Source organism: Tamandua tetradactyla, chromosome 4 (genome assembly GCF_023851605.1).
Source record: "Tamandua tetradactyla isolate mTamTet1 chromosome 4, mTamTet1.pri, whole genome shotgun sequence".
Classification (NCBI taxonomy): domain Eukaryota; kingdom Metazoa; phylum Chordata; class Mammalia; order Pilosa; family Myrmecophagidae; genus Tamandua; species Tamandua tetradactyla.
The window spans coordinates 30,526,610-30,544,816 of record NC_135330.1 but is presented as its reverse complement, the minus strand read 5'-3'; the positions used below and the strand labels follow the sequence as shown (position 1 = coordinate 30,544,816).

Sequence of the window (18,207 nt, the reverse complement as noted above, 5' to 3'; positions counted from 1 at the left end):
TCCCCTTTGGGGAATGGTGAGAAAGGGGGAAAATTCAACTTCCCCAAGTTGAGTTCTTGATATTCTCACAAGCAGTGTGAACAGTCAAAGCTATAGGCTGAGCCCCCAGTCTTGGGGTTTGTTCATATGAAACTAACCCCCACAAAAGATAGGTCAAGCCTATTTAAAATTAGGCCTAAGAGTCACTCCCAAGAAAACCTCTTTTGTTGCTCAGAGGTGGCCTCTCTCTCCAGCCAACACAACAAGCAAACTCATCACCCTCCCCCTATCTATGTGGGACATGACTCCCAGGGGTGTGGACCTTCCTGGCAATGTGGGACAGAAATCCTAGAATGAGCTGAGACTCAGCATCGAGGGATTGAGAAAACCTTCTTCACCAAAAGGGGAAAGAGCAAAATGAGACAAAATAAAGTGTCAATGGCTGAGAGATTCCAAACAGAGTCGAGAGGTTATTCTGGAGGTTATTCTTACACATTGAATAGATAGCACCTTGTTAGTCAAGATGTAATGGAGAGGCTGGAGGGAACTGCCTGAAAATGTGGAGCTGTGTTCCAGTAGCCATGTTTCTTGAAGATGATTGTATAATGATATAGCTTTCACAATGTGACTGTGTGATTGTGAAAACCTTGTGTCTGATGCTCCTTTTATCTACCTTATCAACAAATGAGTAGAACATATGAAGTAAAAATAAACAATAAGGGGAACAAATGTTAAAATAAATTTAGATTGAAATGCTAGTGATCAATGAAGGGGAGAGGTAAGGGGTATGGTATGTATGAATTTTTTTCTGTTTTCTTTTTATTTATTTTTCTGAATGGATGCAAATGTTCCAAGAAATGATCATGATGATGAATATGCAACTATGTGATGATATTGTGAATCACTGATTATATATGTAGAATGGAGTGATCAAAAGTTAAAAACGTTTGCTTTGTTTGGTGTTTTTTTGGTATTTTTTTAAAAAAATTTTAATTAGTTAAAAAAAAGAGTGGATCATGAGTGCATCCACCTGAAGGGGAGTAAAAAAAAAAAAAGTATTGATGGAGAAATCACAGAGCCAATGGAAATGACAGAAGCCTCAGAGCTGACAGAGAGCAGATGTTTAAAAGACAGAGACACAGATGTTTGGAGATGATTGGAGCCCAGCAGACATCACCATGAGATGTTAAGTAAGCCAGAACCTGGAGAGAGCTAAGGGAAGCCAAGAGATGAAAGCCAGCTTCAGAGAAGCAAAATAAGGAACTCCCATAGGAACAGAGGCTGAAAACAACAGAGCCCAGGAGTAAGGGACCAGCAGATGCCAACAACATATCTACCCAGTTGACAGAGGTTTTCCTAATCCATTGGCCTTCCTTAAATTAAGGTATCCTTCCCTGAATGCCTTAGTTTGGATAATTTTATGGGCTTAGAACTGTAAACTTGTAACTTTTTTAATTCCTCTTTTTACGAGCTGTTCTAGTTCTGGTATATCACATTCCAGCAGCTTGCAAACTAACATAGTGAGGATAAGATTTTCTGTTTCTGAGGGTGTGATTATCAGTTATTTTTCTCTTGGGAGCAATGAAAATTGTCTAAAATTGAGCATGTTGATGGACTATTGACTTTGAACATTATACATGATGCCCAAAGGATGGAGGCTTCTCTCTCTCCAGCCAACACAACAAGCAAACTCATCACCCTCCTCCTGTCTACGTGGGACATGACTCCCAGGGGTGTGGACCTTCCTGGCAATGTGGGACAGAAATCCTATTATTATTATCCATCCAGGGGTAATAATATATATATATATATTATTAAATATTGTGCTGCTACAGAAAGAAATGAAGTCATGAGGCATACAACATTGTGAATGAACCTGTGGGACATTATGTGATGCAAAATAAGCCAGAAACAAAAGAGCAAATATTGTATGATCTCATTTAGAAAATACTCATAAAAAGATTGGGGCCTAGAGTGTAAGCTCTTATTTAGTCAGGAGCGGTAATTGTAACTTCAAGATTTTTAGAGGCTGTGATGCATATGTATAATCTAGTATTTCCCTGGAACTTTGGGTACCTGTGTGATACCTAAGACTCAGAGTAGGAGTTCTGCAATTCTGAATGTCAGCATTGCCACATACAACAACTGCTAAAGACATTGAAAAAGATCAGGCTTCAATTAGAGATAAGAACAAAGCTAGTCGGGTTGGAACTAAGATAAATCAGAATTCAGGAATAAGAAAGATATGGTCTGTATTTTAGAACTTCATCTACTCTATGAGGCCAAAGGAAGGGATGTTTATTTTGCCTAGCATCTAAATTTTTGTAGCACATAATCTAACTCGATCTGTCTGGATAGAGTATTTAAACAACCCAAACACAGGGAGCCCAGAATGGGAATTAAGATTTGTAATTCTCAATAGCTTGATGTAATGCCTAGATACATCCCAAAGTATGTTAAGCAGATAATTAAAATGTATTGGCAAAGTCCCTTGAAAGATGGGAGAAAAAATATGGCACTATTAAATTTTACCACTACTTAAACCCTTGATACTATCTCAAACATTAGGGACTCCCAAGTTAATAGGCCAAGCACTTGACCTTGAGGCTTGCTCTTGTGAAGCTTATTTATGTAGAGGAGATGCTTAGCCTACTTATAGTTATTCCTAAGAGTTACTTCCAGAGGACCTCTTTTGTTGCTCAGATGTGCACTCTCTGTCTCTCTAAGCCCAACTCCACATGTGAAATCATTACCCTTACCACTATGTGAGACATGACATCCAGGGGTAAAAGTCTCCCTGGCAGCATGGGATATAACTCCTGGGGTAAGCTTGGCCCTGGACCACAGAATGGACAATGCCTTCCTGACCAAAAGGGGGAAAAAGATTGTAACAAATAAGATATCAGTGGCTTAGAACATTCAAATACAGTTGAGAGGCTACTCTGGAGGCTACTCTCATGCAAGCTTCAGCTAGACTTTGCAACTTATCATGGTTGGCCAGATCCCAACCAAAACCATTCCTGCCAATCCTACAGAAAACCTAGAGCTTTATTTGAGATTCTACAAGGGTCCCATGCACTATGATTACTTTCCAGAAAGCTACAACCTCCAGATGGGTTCCTAGGACAGATAAATCCTGAAACCCAGAGGACCAGCCTCTCCAGAACATTAACTAGTTTCATCCACTATCCCATATTATCGACAGCCCTTTCCAACATGAAAAAGTTAGAATGGGCATAGCCCAAATACCCTTAAATATTGAGAGAAAGTTCAAAGGAGAAGATGGGGTTTTAACAGAGAAGATAGGATTCAACAAATGAGTATGATTGGTGAATCCATTATATTGATATTTCTTTTAGGCTCCAGTGTCTTGGAGCAGCTAGGAGTAAAAACCTAAAATTTTGGAATTGTAACCCATACCAAACTCTAAAATCTGTTCTACAACTAACTGTTGTGATGTGCTTTGAAATTTACTGCTTTTTTGTATGTATGTTATATTATAAATAAAAAAAATGTATTGATGAGCATATTAGGAAACCAAAATAAAGAAATAGTCAAGTGGACAATAAATACAAAAATATCTACTCAAAATAGAATACAAATAGTCAAAGATATGGAAAAAATGAAGAGATATTTAGAGACATGAGGACAGAGTGATAGGATGTAATACATATTTATCAGAAAATCCAGAAGGTGATAATAGAAGCATTAGAATAAGGGTATATTTTAACATGACTGATAATTTTCCTATAATTAATGAAGGAATGAGTGGTCAGACTCAGAAATGATAAATCTCAGGTATAATAATGAAGACAGAAAAGAGTCCCCATCAAACATATCATAATGAAACTTCAGAACAGTGAAAACAAAAGGAAGATCTCAGAAAAAGTCAAAGAGAAAAAGCAAGGTAAATACAAATGAATGACAGTCAGACACCTGATCTTCCAACAGCATCCATGGAAACCAAAAGACAGTGGTATAACATCTGCAAAGTAATATTAGATGGTATGACAACAAATCAACCCAACATTGCATACTTACCTAAGTTATAATTTAAGAATGTTGGTAAAATAAACACATCTTCATATACTGAGAAGGTATATCATTGGCAAATCTTTAATAAAGGAACTCCTAAAGATGTCATTTAGGGATAATTAAATTGACCCCTGAAGAAAGATCTAAGATTCGAGAGAGAACAGCAGCTTCTAAAACAGATGTATTTCAGGCCCATCTCCATGTATTTTCCATGGATCCCAACATAATATTTCCAATTTTCTTTCTTTCTTGCTGTTCCTTAGAAAATCTCTCTCCTTTAAAGTTGTTCTTCTTACTGTGGCCTAAATATATTTGCTTGTGACTATTTGTGTTGTGGTTACTATTTTTGCCCTTGCCTAATAAACTCTTTCTCTTCTCTCTATTACTTATTTTTCAAGGACCCTACCTCTTAAATAAAATCCTATTTAATCAGTAAGCCCATAGTGATATCTCCTCAAGTATATATTCTCTGAAAAAATCATTATATAATTAAAATCAATGAATATTTATTGTCTCCTTTATGAGCTAATTAATTTGCTAGGTGTATAAGAATTCTACCTAACATACAATACAGAATAGTGATTAATACCAGAGGTCTGAAGTCAGAATTTGTTTCCTGTTCTATCGCTGCATGATGACCGTTATGTAATTAAATCTCAGTTTTCTTACATATGAAATAGAGATAACAAAAATACTTCTTAGGGCTGTTGTAAGAGTTAAATAAGATACTCCACATAAAATGTTTTGTTTCACTGGTGGTATATATATAGAGAGAGAGAAATAGAGAAAGACAATATTTACCATGATACCATGAACTGAACAGTCTATCAGGATTATCCTGACATCTTTGGTTTTGAATTGCTCATGGAACCCCAGGAATAAAATTGGAGCTAAGCAACTGTGGGAATTATATCACCAGGAGTACCAAGGTCAAAAGTCCAAAGAACAGAACAATACCAGGAATTACGCAAACCAAGAGTTTCACTCCAAAAGTAAAGAAAAATCCAGCACATTCTACCCAGAGGGTTGACACCAGCTAAGAGAAGATGGCTGCCTTGCAACAACGAGAAGCTCTCCTTTCAATTCTGCACTTTCAGCCACAGTTGCTTAAACCCAAGGCTGGCTAGAAACCTTGACTTCTGGCCTAACATGTAAAGATAAGTTGGGAAAACTCACATTGACTGTCTCTAGAATTTGAACCAAGATATTACAAGAGACTGAAGCAATTAGCAATGGGATATGAATATGAAGAAAAACCTCAATGAGATAAAATAGGAGCCACAGCAAGCAAAGAAATATTTTAAACTAAAGCTAAGAAATAGCAGAAACTATGAGTAATCTAGCAGCTTGGTAACAAGATACGAATGGTGCAGATGCACCAAGATATAATCATGTGGCCTTTGAAAGAAATGGAGTGCCTGGAACTGCTTCAGTCCCAGCAGACTTCTGGCTCTACTCTCAGCTTGTACGTGATTATAAATAAATCCATTTTCTTTAGTAAGTGGGTCTCTGTTCCTCACAACCAGAAAGCATAATAAAAATGCTTGGTAAGGATCCTGGTCAAATTGTGATACTTCAAAGAGGTTATATCTGTCTGGAGTGCCCGTATCCCTTTTTTGGTGTCTGCCCTTTCTCTATATCACTGTCTCTCTAGGTAAAGAGTGATTCATTTTGTTTCCTCGTTATTGAAGTTGACTATCCAATCATTGAAATTTATTTTGTGTTCCATCTGTTCAGCGATCAACTACTCAAATAAAGGATTAATGAATAAAATGGCTTGAAGCCATTCCCTCCTCAACTAACACATTCACACCTTCATGGATATCTTCAGTTAGTGTATTAATCTCTGAATGTGGTAATTCTATCACAGCAGTAGAAGCAGTAGGAAAGGATTATTCCAGTGTAGATTCTAAATAGGCTTCACACACTTGCCCAACACTGTCATTTCCCCAATGTCACTGATTTTCATTCACATATACATTAATTGATTTTTAAAATCTTAGTTTAGCTCTCCCTGTGTTCCACAAACTATGAACAGAGAGCCTAAAGTCTAGCGCAAGAGACAAACATAATGGGTAATTACAATATAGTATGATAAATATGTACTGAGGCATGGATCAGCAAACTTTTTCCGTAAAGGGACAGATAGTAAATATTTCAGAATTTGTGAGCCATGCCATCTTTGTCATAATTATACAATTCTTTAGCAAGGAAAAATCCATAGACAATATGTAAATTGATAAGTGTGGCTGTGTTCTATTAATTTTTATTTACAAAAAAAAAGCTATTGATTTGAATTTGGCCAATAGAACACAGTCTGACAACCATTGTACTAGGGTCAGAATATTTATTTCTTCAATAATTATTTGCTGGAGACATATTCGGCTCCCTTTGCTCTCCTAAGTGCTGGGGTACAATAGTAACCAAAACGCACAAAATACCCTCCCCTCATAGAACTTAATTCTAGTGGGGCGCCCTTCCCTTATGGAATTTAATTCTAGTGAGGAAGATGGACATTAAGCAAAATAAACAAATCTAAAAGGAAAAATAAAGGTGGAAAGAAGCTGTGAAGGGTCAGTGGAACGTGCAAAATTTTAGATAAAGTGACTAGGGAAGGCATTAGTTCGAAGGTGACTTGGCATAAAGATCAGAAGAAGTGGGAACGACAGGCATGTATAAAACTGGAGGCAGAGCATTCCAGCAGAGTGAAAAAAAAAAAAACCATTGTAAACGTCACGTGGTAGGAGTATGTCTGGCAAGTTAATGGCCAGTGAGGAACCCATTGTGTCTGAAGTGGGGTATGTGAGAAGTATGGTAGGAGATGAGTCTATAGAAGGAATTAGTGCCAGTTCAGGTCATAGTAATACCCGTGACTTTGATCTGAATAAGCTGGGAAGCAACTGGAGAATTTTGAGTAAAGGAGTGATTTGATCTGACTTGTACTCTAATATCCTATACTCCAGCTGCTGTGTTAAAAATGGTCTGAATTGGGCAGGCCACGGTGGCTCAGCAGGCAGAGTTCTCGCCTGCCATGCCAGAGGACCCAGGTTTAATTCCCAGTGCCTGCCCATGTTAAAAAAAAAAAAAAGGTCTGGGTGAGGGGGCGGGTCATGTAGCTCAGCAGGCAGAGTTCTCGCTTGCTATGCCAGGAGACCTGGGTTGCATTCCCGGTGCCTGCCCATGTAAAAAACAAAAACAAAGATCTGGGTGAGGGAAATAGAGGAGCAAAATTGGGGAGATCATTTAGGAGGCTTTTGCGATAGTCTTAGAGGGAGATAATGGACGTATGGAGCAGGCTGACAGAAGTAGAGTGATGAAACGTGAAACATAAGAGACAGCTAGTGTATATTTGAGGACAAAGGAATGTTCCCAGGGATAAGAGGCATCCTGACGGAAACTCAAAGGATAAGTTGGAGGTATCCGAGTAAGAAGCTTGGGCAATCATGGCCAAGCTCAGTAGACAGAGCACCCAGTGAGAGGTGAGAGAAACACCGAGTTTCAGGAAATTAATAGGTTAGTGACTTCCCCAAGGGGTGGTGCTCTAATGAAATACATCCTCAGGAAATACCCAATAGTCAGACTAACTATACAATCCTTCCACCCCCTGCTACATATTAGAAGTCATGGAAATAAAGGGACAGTCTATTATCGGGCCTGGGCTAGGGGAAGGAAGACCCAGCAATAAGATTTTATTTTTATTCAGACATCAATGTAATCATACATACAGGTTACTAGAGGCAAAAAAAAAAAAAAAAAAAAAAAAAAATATGTAAGCATGCAGCTGAGTTTCAGATCCCTAGGCTTCAACCCTAGGAAGGGATCCCTAAGTGAAATTATCTGAGACAGACTAGCATCAACTGACCAGGGTACAAGAGGGAGCACTCCAACTCTTAGGAAAATGCTAAAGTATCTTGAACTGAATATGGCTGGAATCTAGTGCCTCTCCTGAAAGTTTTCTAAGAGGAAATATTTTAACCCAGACAGGAAATTTTATTAAATCAGATGAGCAACAGCAACAAAAACATGGATTTCATTTACTATAGAATATGGTAGCTCTTGGAACTATGGAGAAATCGATCTCTAGGAAATCAACAAGACACTTCTATTCATAGGTAAATACTCTGAGCTTATCTGTAAGACGTTCTCTTATTTCTTCTCTCCTATTCTCTTTGCTAGGTGAAGTGAGCATGAAAAGGTAAGACTCAACTCTTTGGAGTTTGTGCTGCTTGTGCATTTAGAAGTGGAGGAATTGAGACGTTTTCTTACTGTTTAAAGTTTCTTCTCACTTCTTTTCTCTGTGCCCTCTCCTACCCCTTACAATTATTTTCCCTGTGCATGGTTTTTTTTGGCTGCAGGGAACTTTGAATTCCAACTTCAAAAGAAGCCTATAATGAAGTTTGGCTGATGTTTAACAGACCCACCAGTGCAGGGACCCGGCCCAACCATTCCTTTGGCTCAAAAGCCACAGAATGAGGGTGAGCAGAGTACAACTAATTCAGAGCATCCAGGTCTGCGTAGCACCAATTTTTCTACCTGTTCTCTTTGACGTTCTGTACGTCAGCCTTCCTGTCCCCAGGATACAGACCCTGCAGTGGAAACTACAGAAATCACTCTCTTTTATGTACCTGCAGGGCACACCCCAGATCCCGCCCCCTTCAGAGAACTCCCCACACCAACCTCTCGAGGTCCTTTTTTGGGGGAGATGGGCCAGTCCTGATAATCGCTATGTATAGCAGTCCTTCTGCCCACATACTTCCCACAGTAAAACTCGGGAAGTGAGGCAGAGAAGAGACAGTCATTCATCAACACACAGACACTGAAGCCCACCAAAGTCTTTGGAAAACAAAAGTTTGGTATCCCATTGTATGACAAATTGCATGGTCTGAAACTAGGTGATTGATGGCCTGGTTAAACTGTGCTCTGTCATTTGTTTTTATTTAGTGAATTTTCTCCCCATGAAACAATATTATGGGATTTGAGACAAAGAAACCAACAAATTCCAGATTTGGTTGGATACTTAACTCTGATATGAAAAGGACAGAAAGCAAGGGATGGAAATTAGGTTCAGAAGAAAAGAATCCTTCATCTGGGAGACATAATTTTAGCAAAGAAAATAACAGCTACTAATGGCATTTATTATTTTGTTAAGATGTACATTAAACTCTTTCTTCCCGTAATCCTTGTAGACCCTCTCTCAGGGTAGCTACTAAAAGAAATAGACATTTGGCCAATGTTATCTTCAACCTCCATGAGCCAAGTTGCTCTTTCTTAGTAATTCTGTTCAACTGGCTGGGTAATGTATCCATAATTCATATCTCCTCCTGACAAGCCCCAACCCTCATAAATACTCTCCCTTTGATAGGGGGCCTATCTGGGTTACAGATGTTTGATGCTGGATTCCATAGCCTCTCTCATGCTCTCAAGAGCCTCTGGGAGATTAACTCCTTTGGGCTAGACTTCTTGTTTTGTACCGGGAACAGGGGAGTGGAGAAGGACAAGGCTGTGGGTAGGATTTGAGAAGTGAGGAGGATTGATCACATACCAATTTTTGTACTAGTAGTTAGTAGTCTACTTAGAGGTCTGTCCCTCACTGCCCAACCACCCCCCACTAAACTGTGAGCTCCTGAGTGCAATGACCCTGTGCTTGGCAACCTCTCTTTGCTCAATAAATGTCTGCCATTGCATTTGTTGAATGTGGATCTCTTCAGAGCCACAGTATAATGGAATTGTGAGTTTGAGCTCTGTGATATAATTATAATAAGAAGGACTATGTATGGGCAATTTCAGATACCCACTAACTCCACCAAGTCTTAGGACTTCATAGAACATCACAGATCTATATCTCTATGAATTTAAAGTCCTTTGAAACAATCCAAGCCACAGCTCAGTAAAGCATTCTATGCTCCATATTATGTTCTTAGTGCCTGCATCTGGACTTAAACCAAGAGTATATAGATGAAATTACTAAACCTCTCCACTAAATCGTTAGCACATATTCTTTATATATTCCTTATTTTGCCCTTCTGCCTAGTTTACCATGCCTGACTTGCCATAGAATTTGATAAGTAATTTTAATAAAATATGGTTGTTGCCAATAAGAATAATGGAAAATACTCAATACTTTTAATAATAAAAAGTCATCATAAAAAGATACAAGTAGAAGATGAGGGAGGGATAAAAAAAAAACCTATACATGAAATAAATCAAAGGGAGTTTGGAAAGAAAAAGCTTCTACTCTGTGCTAAGTTTACACCTCCATATTTTCTTTGCCAAAAAAGAAAATACATAGATGACTACCCTTTTATTAGCTCATTGTATTTAAGTGTGGTTCCTACTGTAAATAATCACATTAGATATTTGAGAAAATTCACCAGCATGAAAGACAGAAATTTTGAAAAGGAAAAACAAAAGATGATTCAGATGAATCAGATATAATGTGAACAAAAAAAAATCCAAATTTATCTTATTTTTAGCCTCAAAGGTTTCATCTTAAAGCAAAAGCAAGTTAACATTTTTTAAATCATAGAATAAAAGGTCTTAAAATACAATTCCTGAAATAAAAATTTCAATAGTAGAATTGAAAGATAAGCTCAAAGAAATATCCCAAAAAGAAGTAGAATAAAATGATGAAGAGACAGAACATATGAAAGAAAAATAAGAGACAAAGAATAAATTGATATTTTCAGTTTCATGAGAAACTAAAGAGAACGGTGAAAACTGAAAGAAGAAAGATAGAAGTAATGATTTATGAAATTTTTCCAGAGGGGCATGAGTGGCCAAATTGAGAGTGTCCATCAAGTGTTCAACAATAAAAGGCCAAAAAAAATCATGACATCTCTAAAGTATCAAATTCCAAAATATTCTTCGAAATGAAAGAGAAAGTTCACCTTAAAAAGACACAATTATCAGAACAGAAGCTAGAGGCAATTCATGAATTTCTTTAAAAGTTTGGAAGGGTTTTCTAATCTAAAATTTTATACCAACATAATCTATCAATTTCCTCAGGACAGAATAAAAACATTTTGAGAATTGCATTTCCAGAAAAATCTACCTAAAACATCCTTTCTAAAAAAAAGTTACTTAAGGATGCTCTCCAGTAAAGTAAGATAGATTAAGAGATATTCATGTAATTCAGGGCACAGTGGATCCATTCCAAGAGAGCAGTGGAGAGAAGTCCCAGGATGACAAGTATGCGGCAGACCTAGAGACAACTGGTCAGGATTAGAGGAGGAAGATGGAATGAATCTGAAGGGAGAGCTCGAGAGGGGGTAAGCACACACATACATACCAAGAATAGTAGGTATGATAAGCATTTGGAAAGAATTGAGGAAATAAAAGAAAGAAAGGAAGGAAGAAATGTAGGAAGAAAGGAAGGAGGAAGGAAGGGAGAAGAAAGAAAGGAAAGAGGGAGGGGAAGGAAAAAAGAGAGAGGGAGAGAGAAAGAAAGAGAGAAAAGAAAAGAAGAGACAAAGGGAAAATGTGGGGGGAAATCTGTGCCATCAAGGAAATGTAGTAATAGAATAATACTTTCTTCTGCAACAAATACTATTTTATAGTCATAATATTATAAATTCATTTTAATTTAACTAAAAATAGTAAAATACCCATGTGGGAAGGATAGGGGAGGGGAGATGGGGGACTATGAAGGAAGATAAAGTCTCATCTCTATCATAGGAGGAAGTCAATAGATAATGCTGATGATTCAAATAATATGAATATAATAGTTACAGCGATGAATGCAACTACCAAAAGAAACAGGTAAAAGAATTAAACATAGGTACACATGGGGAGCAAGATTAGAGAGGGAAGAAGGATGGGGAAGAGTCAACAAGGAATTGTGTCTTGATTTTTTTTTAACCACATTGATTACTTTGATTTAAATGTTTTTAACTATCAAAAGTATAGATCGTAGCTCCTCTGTATTCCACCAGGCAGGTTTTGTATGTTGAGATAAAAATGCCCCATAAGAATAAAAATTTAAAACACTTCTGCATCAACAAATATAAAGGGATGAGTTACCATGTCAACTCTGCAATAGTGAGGGAAATAAGTTATAAACACCCAGATAAATGCAATGGCAGTAGGGTTTTAAACAGATAAAAGGCCATGCCAAGAAGAATGGGGCTTGAGCAGCTACTGAGAAGGTTCTTTCCATCAGGATAGTGGGTTGGATTACAGAGCGAGGAGACAAGTGGGAGAAGGCTAGATTTCCCAGTCTCTCCTGGGGATCCTAAGACTTGGCAACCACTCTTGTTGGTGAGGTTTAGCCCCTGCTTAAAGTTACCAAAATCTGAAAACCAAATCCAAACAAAATCATTTCTATTCAAATATTTCTGGTAATGTGATCAGTTCCTTGCTCATCATTAACTAAACAAAGACTTCCGATCTATCAGTTGTAACAACGGTAAAAAACCAATGTTAGTTTAGGATTATTTTGGTACATTGAACAGTTTAGCATTACCAAGCACTTTACTATACCTGTATCATCGGATTCACAAAACAACCCTAGAGTATAGATAATGCATGCTCCTTTTACAGACAAGTCATTTGAGGTTCAGAAAGAGACTTACCAAATTTACATAGCCAGTGAACTAGCAAGGAGTCTCAGTTCATCTGTGTCCCTTGATTCCAAATGCCACACTCAATCCTTAACACCACAAGGCCTGAGCTACAGGCCAGTTGATTAGTGTTAACTGACATCAAAGAGGATATTACATAGGGATGCCAGGAGACAACTGTACAAATTGTGGCCAACACAAGGCAGTCACTCAGTTATCAGGTGGGAACTGAGATCTAGTCCACCTGCTTCTCACCAGCCTTGCACCCTAGCTCAGTTGAGTCTTTTTATAATTTGCCCAAAGGCACCAGTTGTGTTTTAGAGAGGCTTTTACCTCATTTACCACATACACCACCTCCATTCTTGCATCTCTCCTATGCTCCCAACCCCTTCATCAGCCATCATATGAGAGTCCTCTTATTGGCTTCTGTCTCAGAACAGAAGACATGTCAGATTAATTCATTAAAATAAACATGAGGTAAAAATAGTTTAGAGTCAGGCACTGTTCTAGGTACTGGAAATACAGTGTTCAACAAAGCAGATGAGGTCCTTGAACTCACGGAGCTGGAGACAGAGGAAAGACAGGCAAATCAAAGAATATCAAAGAAAAATATCAGATGTGATGAGTGTTATACAAAGAATTAAAAGTAGTTCATGTAATAGTTATTGAGTAGCTACTTTAAATAGGGTGATCAAGAAACGTCTCCCCAGGAGGTGCCATTTAAGCAAAAATTTGAAGGACAGGATAAAACCCACCATGACTCAATCAAGGAAAGGTGGATTCCAAAAAGATGGCACAGCTGTAGCAAAGTCCTAGGGCAGGAAAAGCATGATCCATTCAAAGTAACCAGAGTGAAGTTGGGGAGGCTGTGCCATGTGGGTCGGGGGTGGTATGCCTGTACCAGAACTTCATAAGCTAGATGGGGAGATTTTATTTTATTGTAAATGAAATAAGAAAAATATTTAAGAAGAGAGGTGACAAGATCTGACTTACCATTCCCACAAGATCCTTCTGGATGCTCTCTGGAGAGTGAAATTTAATGGGGCAAAAGTGGAAGATGTCAGTCACCTAAAGGAGACTTGTAACAAAATGTCTCTTTTGTGCAGATACGGAGAATGGCTTGAATTTGTGAAACAGCTGAACTGCTGAAACTATGCCAGAGACTAATCAGACCTGAGACCTCTTCATAGATGACTGCTGAAAACCTAAGACTACAGAAAGAGGAGTTTTGCATATCTCTATATACATGTATATTTTGTGTTGCTTGTTTCAATCAACATGATTTATTTGTTCTCTGTGAAGACTCCCTGGCTGCCTCTTGTAGAATGGGCCATTCAGCTTCCCAGTGCCGCTGTTACGTGTTGCACACATCTGCAGGTGCACACCACGCTTTGCTACATCGTAGACCTGTAAACATAGTTGTCCTGCTCCAGGATAATAAATTCAGTGAGGCTGCCCCATGTCTTCTCCATGTCCCTAAGTACCTGATACAACATCTAGTATTTCTCAAAAGCTCAAAGATGTCTGATGGGGTGGATCAAAGGGTTGTGTGAATCCTCTTTTGTCTCCAGAAACCACAAGGATAAAAAAGAGTGCTACAAATGTACCCTACAGGCAGGATACCCCTGAGCCCCAGTCCCTTACCTCTTGAGAGAGTCAGGGTCAAAACAGGTCTTGTGCACATCAGCCACCTCGGGGTCACAGCAGTCACCATCATCAAAGTCGTTGAGCATGTTGTTACACTCCACCTGGCAGGTCCTGTCCTTGCGGTTCCAGGAGTAGCAGCGGCCCTGCAGGCGGCAGTCACCCCCATCATAGCCGGTGAGGGGGTGCTCACACTCAGGGTCACAGTGGTCATTGCCAATCTTGCTGGGCTCACAGTCCACAAGCACAATTCGGTGGCGCAGGGTGGAGTTGTAGACCCGGTGGACGCTCAGCAGCCAGCTAATATTGTAGCGGCTAAAGGCCTCATTCAGCACCTTGTGCTGCCTCTCAATCTGCTCCTGGCTCACAGTGGGGTTCAGACCTTCATCATCACAGATGTTCACCACTCGATAGTGGATCACCTTCTCTCCCCGAAGAGGCCAGTGCCCATTGTACTGGGAGATCAGGTCCACATTGTCACAAGCAGTTTTCCCACAGAGTGGGGGCTGCAAAGGTGATAGAATCTCTGGCTCTGGCTCATAGTCCTGGAGAACCTCAAGCCGTGGGTACTTCCCTTCCCTAAAGGGAGCCCACTGTTCTTGCAGGGGCTCAAAACTGGCTGTCAGGATCAAGGCGCTTAACTCCTCCACCCCACTTGGATGCTTTGGGCTGTGCTGCAGGTGGCTTTGTGGGAGAGCAGAGGACCAGAAGACCAGCGTGCCCACATGTCCACGGAAACTGTGTCCATCCTCAGAGCTATCACCCCCCAGGAGCAAAGAGCGGCAAGACGCCATGAAGGGGCTGTTCAGTGGACCAGACTGGCCTGGCTGACTGGCCACCTGAGTTCCGTCCACATACAGAGTCATTCGCTGTCCATCGTAAGTGGCTGCCAGGTGTGTCCACATGCCTGGTCGGTAACGACTGTGGCTAGTCACGACAGTGGCTGCCTTCACTCGGTCAGTGCGGAGGGAGAAGAAGAAGCGAGCATCTTGCCTTCCCTGGTCTTTCGCTGAGCGGATACCCAGGGCCCAGCCCTTGTCACTGATGGTGTGGGAGCAGTTATCAAATACACCTGGAAAAGAAGGACGACATGAGGGGAGAAATACCAGATACAAAGAGGGTTGGAAAGAGGAAGAAGAAAACCCATATAAATAGCAATAATTTAGGTTTCTAATTGAGAAAAATAAGCAATTCATTTTCCCTGCCTGGAATGCCTGTCCAATGCCCCATATCAGGCTGTTCCAACAGCATCTGTTGGGAATCTGGTTTGAGATGCCACCCAATTTAAGCTTATTCTGGTATTTTTAAATAAATAAAATGGAGGCTGGTGAGGGGATGACCAATAAAAGCCATCCTCTCGCACTTCTTCACAAATGGTCTTCATGCTAGGATAATGAATAATAATCAATAAATAAATCAGTTATTCTCCAGAGCAAGCAGAGTGGCCTTGCCCCCATGGACCTTGTGCTGGTTTGAAATGATGTGTGGGCCCTAGAAAGGCCATGTTTTAACCCTAATCCCATTTTGTAAAGGCAGCTGTTTCTTCTAATCCCTATTCAGCATTGTATGTAATTAGATCATCTTCCTAATGTGATGTAATGAGATGTGATGTAATCGAGAGTGGTTGCTAAAATGGATTAGGGGACAACATGTCTCCACTCCTTGGGTGGGTCTTGATTAGTTTCTGAAGTCCTATAAAAAGAGGAAACATTTTGGAGAATGAGAGATTCAGAGCAGGGCAGAACGACATAGCCATGAGAAGCAGAGTCCACAAGCCAGCGACCTTTGGAGATGAAGAAGAAAAATGCCTCCAGGGGAGCTTCATGAAACAGGAAACCAGGAGAAGAAGCCAGCAGATGATGCTGTGCCCTTCCAGATGAGAGAGGAACCCTGACCATGTTCAACATGTGCCTTTCCAGATGAGAGAGAAATTCTGACTGTGTTCACTATGTGCCCTTCACCTGAGAGAGAAACCCTGAACTTCATCAGCCTTCTTCAACCAAGGTATCCTTCCCTGGATGCCTTAGATTGGACATTTCTATAGACTTGTTTTAATTGGGACATTTTCTCAGCCTTGGAACTGTAAACTAACAACTTATTGAATTCCCCTTTTTAAGAGCCATTCCATTTCTGGCATATTGCATTCTGGCAGCTAGCAAACTAGAACAGTACCTCACCTGAAAAACTAGGGAAGTCAGTCATCAGAATGATTCCTCTAAAACCCACGATTGCCCCCAAAGCATAGAAGTGAGAAACTTTCCCAGATAAATGAAGCCTCCAGCTATGTACGACATTCCCACCTTGCTCATAGCAGAACCAGGACTATTAAATTCAATTGATAAACAAAGGACAGGACACCTATAGATAACTAGAGCATTAATAAGTCTGTAGCAGGAAGGAACGGTAAGGTCAGGCTCATGATGAAAAAGTACGCCTGGAGGCAGTTTGGAGGCTTTGAATGTTCCCAGCAGCCCAACTTGATGGGGAATTCTCCACGTCTTCCATGCACCTCTTCTGGTATGTAGCTAGGGCCTCAGGAGCAAATTTCATTCTTAAGTTATAGGAAGGCACTATGGTGACACGAGAAGTTCTTATTAAATATTACTTGAACTGCTGAATGAGTGATAGAGAAAATTGCTAGCCTTTTGATCAGATACCTGGATTAACATCAAGCCCTCTTCTCCTTCAGACTGTTAAAAATATAGTCTTATTTATTCTCTTGAGCTTCTATCTAATCCATTCAAACAGTACTTCTCAATGGGTGATCTGGGTTCATTAACCACGAGGCATCCCATTCTGATCTGCAAGCAAGTGTTTCAAAAGTAGCTGCGTTTTCATACATGATAGTATATCTTCTCTTTTCCCTCTAGAAAAAAAATCACTTGTGATTTAAAAAATAAAGAATTCCTTTTAACAGAAGTAGATCCTCCCCAACCCATTTATTCTAGCAATTAGGCTTTGAAATGCTGGCCATGATTAGGTACACGCAATGGGGATGTTTCAGTGCTGTCTTTTTTATTTTGTTTGTTTGTTTTTACATCAGGGTCTGTCTACTAAAGAATTGTAAGAACAGCTGCTTTTCAAATTTTTGTATTGGGTAGATTTTCAAAAAAAGCAGACAACTTAATGAAATCAATATAAATATTCTTTCATATCTTGTTTACTTATTTTAGCCACAATTATTTATGCCCATCTGCTAAGCCTGTGAATAAATGTGATGTGCACACTTAATATCTGGGTCCTGGAGTTCTAATCTCTCAGCCGGTAATTCTCTCCTAGTGTTTAAAAGGAAGACTTAGGTAAGCTAATTTCTTGTTCTTTTTTTTTTGCATACACACAATTATGTTTATGTGTTGGGATGAAATTATTAGGCTTGACATATGAATTACCAGATAATTAACTTGCTTACCTCCAGTCCTCTAGTTACAATTCTGAACACCTTAATTTACTGTCCTTAGCACCTCTATTATATCATCAATTAAATAATTATTTCTACTTATATGTCTCATAAGAAGCTGTGGAATTGCAATAGTGTGTCTAAATGGTATTTCCTTCTTCTTGAGAAAATTTTAGAGAGGATGGAATATTTGATCATACTAATATAATTGTGATTACTCTAGGTAATGGTTATTATGTCAAAAAGGGATTTATTGGTCAAGATCAGTAAGATAATCTATTTCAGTTCAGAGTTCTAGCAACTTTGCACAAGTATTATTTTCCAAATGATTGACAGAGTAATGATTCTTTGATTTCTAATTTATTAAGATGGATAAGCAGCATGTGAGAAACCTCATGAAGTGCTTTGATAATTACATTTTCTTTTTCAGATTACCATTCTTCAGACTTCGTCTACAAGAAGAGAGAGTGAATAGTTGCCGAAGAACTGCCCTGTACTCACTCAAAAAAAAAAAAAAGACATATTTAGCAAATAGAATTCTCCAGCCAAATGTTATCGACTCTAGCTGTGGATTAGAATCACATGTGGAGCTTT

At 39.3% G+C, this 18,207-nt stretch overlaps 1 protein-coding gene across 1 annotated transcript in view; it reads right to left on the bottom strand.

The window, feature by feature from the left end:
- The window catches only part of PAPPA2 (pappalysin 2), a 321,183-nt gene that overhangs the window by 259,168 nt on the left and 43,808 nt on the right, over positions 1–18,207 (bottom strand). The window contains exon 2 of the mRNA XM_077157086.1: positions 14,217–15,288. Coding sequence (XP_077013201.1) covers positions 14,217–15,288 — 1,072 coding nt within the window. The remainder of the gene's footprint in view (positions 1–14,216; positions 15,289–18,207) is intronic.